At 38.4% G+C, this 6,483-nt stretch overlaps 1 protein-coding gene across 5 annotated transcripts in view; it reads left to right on the top strand.

Annotated features, from left to right (window-relative positions):
• Nucleotides 1-6,483, top strand: part of PEAK1 (pseudopodium enriched atypical kinase 1) — a 119,958-nt gene that overhangs the window by 104,915 nt on the left and 8,560 nt on the right. For 4 of the 5 annotated variants that reach the window (XM_037393812.1, XM_037393814.1, XM_037393811.1 and 1 more), the window contains one exon: nucleotides 2,134-2,882. In XM_037393812.1, coding sequence (XP_037249709.1) covers nucleotides 2,134-2,882 — 749 coding nt within the window. Of the gene's footprint in view, nucleotides 1-2,133; nucleotides 2,883-6,483 lie in introns of those variants that run through there. The other variant, XM_037393815.1, reaches the window with a different exon arrangement.

Below are 6,483 nucleotides of genomic sequence, written 5' to 3'. Positions count from 1 at the left end.
TCTGGAGGTGAGATCACATTCCTCCTTTGTTTCTATCTCATCCAGGTTTCTTCTCACACTCCCTCAAAGTTATTTACCTCTTTGCTGCAGGCTCACAGCTGCACATCGTCAAAGCAAGGCCACAGCTGCATATTATCAACGTCAAAACCTCCTACATCCAGCCTTACCACAAAATCCATAAGGCTTTTCTGAGGGTTCCTTGAGCTTAAACAGAAGATAGAGATAAAACTTGTATTTGTGATGGTGTCTCTTTGGAATGATTGAAAAGAGAATGATTGTTAAGAATTCAAGAGCCAAGGCTATTCTGTTTGTGGATACATATAAAAGTACAGTCCTCTCTCATTATCGGAAATTGGGAAGTCCTTTTCAGTTTTCTAACCCAGCATTCCAGGTTTTTTTGCGTCCTGGCTAAGAGGATCTTAGTTTGATGTATTTGTAAAAACTGTAACAACATATTTTCAAGTGTAAAGGAAGCTATCTTTTTTCTTTTCATAGACTCCAAAGTCATTTATTATTAATTATGGACCAAAGAGATGTAATTCAAATCTGAATCTGAGATCCCCCCAGTTTGGTTCAGCATTCCAGTTCAGTCTTCTCTTTACAAGGATTTGGTCAACTTGGTGGTGTTAGGTTAGTGGACTTTGAAGTTAACAGTTGGACTCAATGATCTTAAAGGTCTTTTCCAACCTAAACAATTCTGTGATTCAACATAATTATAAATACTCAAATAGTTGTAGTGCTCTTCTACTTCTTGTTCCCTTATTAGAAAAGATGCTCAGCTGCAATAATACAGAGCATCCTTTTCATGTATGCTGTGTTGCAACTGTAAAAATTGGCTTCCTGCCTTACTGGGAGAGTCAATGAACCTCACAGGAGTAGCAGAAAACTTGTAAAATAATCTCTCTGAAAATAGCAGTTGATTATTAAGAGTGGAAAAATCTCATCTTGATATAAGTAACAACTGTTTGACTGTCCCAGAGCAGCAAGTTGGTCACTTGTATTGGGGGATTTTTATCTATATTATTTTATTGTCTTTTATTTATTCTTCATTTCCAAGGACTGTGGCAGTTGTAAAACATAACTGTTCTCTCTCAAAGCTATCCAAAACACATGACAGGAAGTTTATCTTCCCTAGAAACACACAAATGTTTGAAAGTAGTCTGTCAGTGGAAATATTCCATGCTTTCATGATGTAGCCTGCCATTTGGAATCTCTTGAATGAATCTCTGTCAAGTTATCTATGAACATAATATTGCCACCAAAGGCACCCATGGAAGTGAAAAAGGGAAATGTATTAGAGAAAGTTACGGTTAGCAGGGAGGGGGTGTGAGTTTTAAATTGTAGGGTAAAAAATACTTCTGGGTTTGTAATCTCAGAATATGATCCTACTCTCATTGAAAGCAGTGGCAATACACTTTCAACCTGAGTGAAAGTAGGCTTAACTTCCCTGTTTTCACCTCATCAATCTGCTAGGGCAATTCTGACTTTCTGATGTGACCACCTAGGTATCTAAATTACATTGTGTCTGAAGTTTTCTGGTTTCCACTCTGAAGTAATGCTTACAGCCTCTTTAGCACATTTCCAATCCAAGCGATACCAGGTGAGGTTATATAAAAAAAATCACCTTACCTGCCAGAGGAATGTACCTATCAAAGAAATAGTGCAAAACCTCTTAGCAGCATCCACCTATAATTTTAGCAGAATTGAATAGGAAGTAAGGAATAATACTATAGTTGATAGACTGCAGAATGAATTATGTGAGGCTGGGTATAATTACTGAAACTGGAATTTGACCAGGGTGCCAAAACTGACGTTTGGTTTTTGCATGCAGTTTTTTGTCATTAATCCCATGGGATGTAAAAAGGCAACATTGCTAGCACTGAAACCGATGTTAATATGTAGGCCAAGGTCAAATAAAGACTGCCTGTATGTAGTGATGCAGATTTAATGATTTTGGTTTCTAATTAGTTCATCTTTTCAGATATATGTTTAGGTTTTCTTCAACTATGGGAGGTGGGTGGGGTGGGGGTGTCCTAGTTACCTGCACTTTGTTTGCCTTAAACTTGTTTTCAGAGTGCAGATATGAACAGCACATGCAACGTATCTTCTGTTACTATTGTCATCTTATTACAGGACAGTCCAGAGCAGCCATGATACCTCCAAAACAGCCAAGGCAACCGAAGGGAGCTTTGGATGATGCCATTGCCTTTGGAGGACTAGTAGACCAGGAGACAATGAACAACTTACAACCAACACCACCTCCACTGCCAAAGAAAACAATTTTGAGAGCTAACACAGAGCCAACTCCCAGAGATCTCCAGAAGCAGGCTCTGGAGAACAACCTGTGCATTGTGGCCAATCCCACCTATGATATCGACACCAACTGGGAAGCAAGCAGTGCCTGCTCTTCGGTCAGCCTGGAGCTCAAGGTACTGGACAATGAGTCTGGAGATTCCTTGGACAGGCCTACAGAAAAACTAAGGGCAACCACCTCAGCAACTAACAGTGTTTCCAGCCTAACCACTATCAGTATTAAGGACCGGTGTTCCAATAGCATGGAGTCTCTAACAGGGAGGCGCTTCTCACAGACTAAGCAGGGCAAAGGTGTCCAGAAGCCACAAAGGCAAGCACTTTATCGAGGAATTGAAAATTGGGAAGAGGTGGTAGGTAAAATCCGAAGCCTTCACACAGATTCACTCAAGAAGCTGGCACTTAAATGTGAAGACTTGTTCATGGCTGGACAGAAAGACCAGTTGCGATTCGGGGTGGACAGCTGGTCGGATTTCAGGCTAACCAGTGACAAGCCATGCTGCGAGGCAGGCGATGCAGTTTACTACCCAGCTTCATATGCAAAAGATCCTCTCAACAATTACGCAGTCAAGGTAAGAGGGGCTTGAAAAAGGGTAACCTAGAGAGCAATGAAAACATGTAACAACAATAACCATAATCTGCAACACATGCAGTAGTGATAGGTCCTACAAATATAAGTGCGTGCTGCTTGCAAAGCAGCAGCACTCTGAAAATGAACATTCCCAAGACACAGGTGCTTCCTTCTATAAAGAACCGTGTGTGGCCTTGGTATCTGCTGTTTCATCCGTTTTTCTTGCAGCACCAAAATTACTGAAACAAATCAGCACAACTCAGTCTTTACCATAGTCATTGTTTAATGAACTATTGAAGAAAAAGCTGTATTATTTTAACACATGACAGCATTTTTTTGGAAACCTGCGGTAACAAAATCCTTTGATTCATCTGCAAGCAGATGATGCTAAATTATTCCTTGTAGATAGGGAAGATTTCAAAATTCTCTGTTTTCAGAGCCATGTAATTTTAAAGGTAAAGTTATCTTTCCATTCCCATACAAGGTCTTATAGTTTCACCAGTGTGCATTACCAGCCTTTCAAAAGCTCTGCCTAGCCATCAGTGTTGCCATATAAGCTACACTAAGAAAAGAGTGAAACTTGTCAGTGTTAAGTTTTGTGGTCTTTTACTAAACAAACAGTTGATTTGTGTCTAGTTTATTCTTCAGCTAACACATAAGTAAGATTTACTAGATTTGCTCCTAATATATTAATAAATAGTTGGCAGGTATCTCACTAGATATTGTTACTTTATGGACTTTTATATAGGTAGTTCTTCCTGAGCGGCTTATTCTACAGCGTTCAATGCTTATCTGGTAGGGTGATAGTGAGAAAGACAGCAGAGACTCACAGCTTCCTGTGTGACCTTGAGTAAATCGTTGAACTCCTGACTCCTTCCTCTTGGAACTGAGATAAAACGTTTATTGCCAAACACAGGTGTGAGGCCTAATTGATTATTCCTAATAGAGCTTTTTGACATTCCCAGAAGGGTGATGCTTTACAGGAAGAAAATGTTGTTACCACTCCTGCATGGTCATGTACAGGAAAGGGATAAAAAACTGAAAGATAAGATTGGTGCAAGTGATAGGTTCTTCTGAAACTTGAAAAGGCATCTTTTTAAGGCAGATTTGTGGGCATAACCATTCATGTTTCTTCACTTATGAAAGGACCTCTTTCTGACAAGATGTGAAAGGAAATATGGATGTCTTGTAGATGCCACATCCAGTGGCATCTTGGCAAATCAGCCAAGAACCAGACCATGAGTATATCTGGCAATCGACTCTGGTTGCAGAATCAACAGTCTGGCATTGCTCAGTTTGGGTTTTTTTGGGTTTATTGCAATGACACAAAAATGGTTGCTTGTAGGACCCAAAGTGGTATTTTTCTATGTAAGCAGGTTTGGGTTATCGCTCACGTGATTCCTTTTTGCACAGTATGGACCTGCTCTTAAAGTATTCTCTGACAGGCAAGACCTATGTACTTGTTTTCTTATCTACTGTCCTCTTAAATATGCTTCTTTTGTAGAAAGCCAGTGAGAAGAATGAGCAGCAACATAGCATGGTCAAATACGATTTTTTTTCTCTCTTAATTCACATGCCTTAAAAATTGTTCTCAGACTAACACAATTAATTGCAGGTGTGATGGTCTTGAGAGTGAGTGAAATATCCACAAATGTCCTTGGGCAGGAGGTCACCATGTGCTGTTACAATGAGAGGAAAAGTTACTCTTAAAAATACCCTCCCTAGCACTTCATGTGATACTCTCACTACACATGTTCTCTGGTTTCTTTAAAAGCCAAGCAGGACCAGCATACAGGATTACTACTGTCTTTCCATTTTCTCTTTCACATATCTTAAACATTATACATTCAGCTGAGTTAGGTTCTCTTCAGTTGTGTGTTTCTTCAGCACATATTTTCATTACTGCTTTCTCTATGCTAATAGTTTAATTATATAGCATTGTTTAAACTGTGGTTACTGGATATTTTTTTCCCCTATAATCAGTTATACTAGATTTCAACTTTGTCTTAATATTTGCCCCAAGTTGATCTTTGACTTACAAGCCATCGGTCCAGGATCACATTTGTACAAAATCTCATGTCAGATTGCCATTACATTATGCAGAGATTTGGGGAATTTAGCTTTAACAAATCTATTTTGAGTACTTTTTGTGTGAGCTGAATTACATAATAATGTCTCTCCAACAAATAAGCTGTGTGTTCCTGCCATCTTAAATCCCTTGTCCCCAAAACAGGATGTCAAAAGTAGTGACATTAAAATTACTGGTGTGCCTATTGAATCCAAACTGTAGTTGTCCTGTTATTTTTTATCAAGCCTTAGAAATACACTTTCAAAGTGTAAATGGAACCACATCTTTGGACAGTGGACATTTATGTAGTTCTTTTGAGTTTTGTAGAACTACCTAAGCAACACTGGGTAACAATTCAGACACTTTTTAAGTTCTATGATTTTAATATTAGATTTGAGAAAAAAAATGTGATCATGGGATTTTATGATTATTATTTTCTTTGTAGAAAACAAGAGATTCATCCCAAGCAGTGTCAAGAGACTTAATGCATAAGTAAAAAAAATAAATTACATTTTCATATTTTATCTCCAAAAGTAGAAATTACAGAAGCACTACCAAACATTAAGCTTTAACCATTTGACTACTGCTGAATTAAATTTAAAAGAATGAACCTTTTGTGCAGTATGAATGATGTACCATTGATGGATGTACCAGTGCACCTTTATATTCTGGTGGAATCACCAGCAAAAGCTGCTCTGATAAATCTGGCGAACAAGCACAACTTGTTCTGTTGTTGTGGATAATCAGAAGTATTGTTTGTAGGGGTGTGTTGTTTCAAAGCATTGTATTAGGCTTTTTGCTTCACTGTCACCTGATCTAGTAAATATCCTGTGCAAAAAAGTTGCAGCCATGTAGAAATCATTTTGACTGAAACATTATAAATAAAACCAGTAAATAATTCATGATCAGAAAACTACTTTTCCAAGAAATTCCCTTACAGGAAAGGTTTCCGTAAAAATCCAGTCCCTCAGGTATTTTTCCTTCACTAAGTGCAGTACCACCTTCTAAGTAGTTGATAGATCCAGGACAATACGGATAAACATTCCTCTTAAACCACAGTCTTATCAGTAATTCCAAATATGTAGTGGAAAAGTTAACACTAAAGTAAAAGCAGCAGTAAGCACTAGTGTTTTGTACAAAGTGGATTGGATGAGTTTACGTCTTAGTATCCCTAAGGCAGTGATACAGCAGGGATTGTTTTTATTAAAAAAACCAACAAACTCAATAATAGTTAGACAAGATAATTACTGTCAGTGAGGTAAACTACTTCCACTTCCAGTTTAAAATTCTTAAGGAAATTACTGTACAATATCATAGACAGACACACAGAAATCATGATTCAGAGTCCACACAGAACAATACAGATCTGAAAAAAAACCAGCAGGGTTATGGCCTGCAGCATGTGTGTGTTCTGGCCACAGCCACGTGTTGCAATGCAGCTCAGGCAGGATAACAGGAACTGCAAAGGTGCAGACAGCTCAAAAGGAGCAATTAAAATTTATTGCTTTGATTGCCACAGGGCAGCAGAAGTTCT

This window comes from Falco rusticolus, chromosome 7 (assembly GCF_015220075.1).
Source record: "Falco rusticolus isolate bFalRus1 chromosome 7, bFalRus1.pri, whole genome shotgun sequence".
NCBI classification, from domain to species: domain Eukaryota; kingdom Metazoa; phylum Chordata; class Aves; order Falconiformes; family Falconidae; genus Falco; species Falco rusticolus.
Note: the sequence above shows the minus strand (reverse complement) of the source record. Positions and strands in the feature narration are given on the sequence as shown.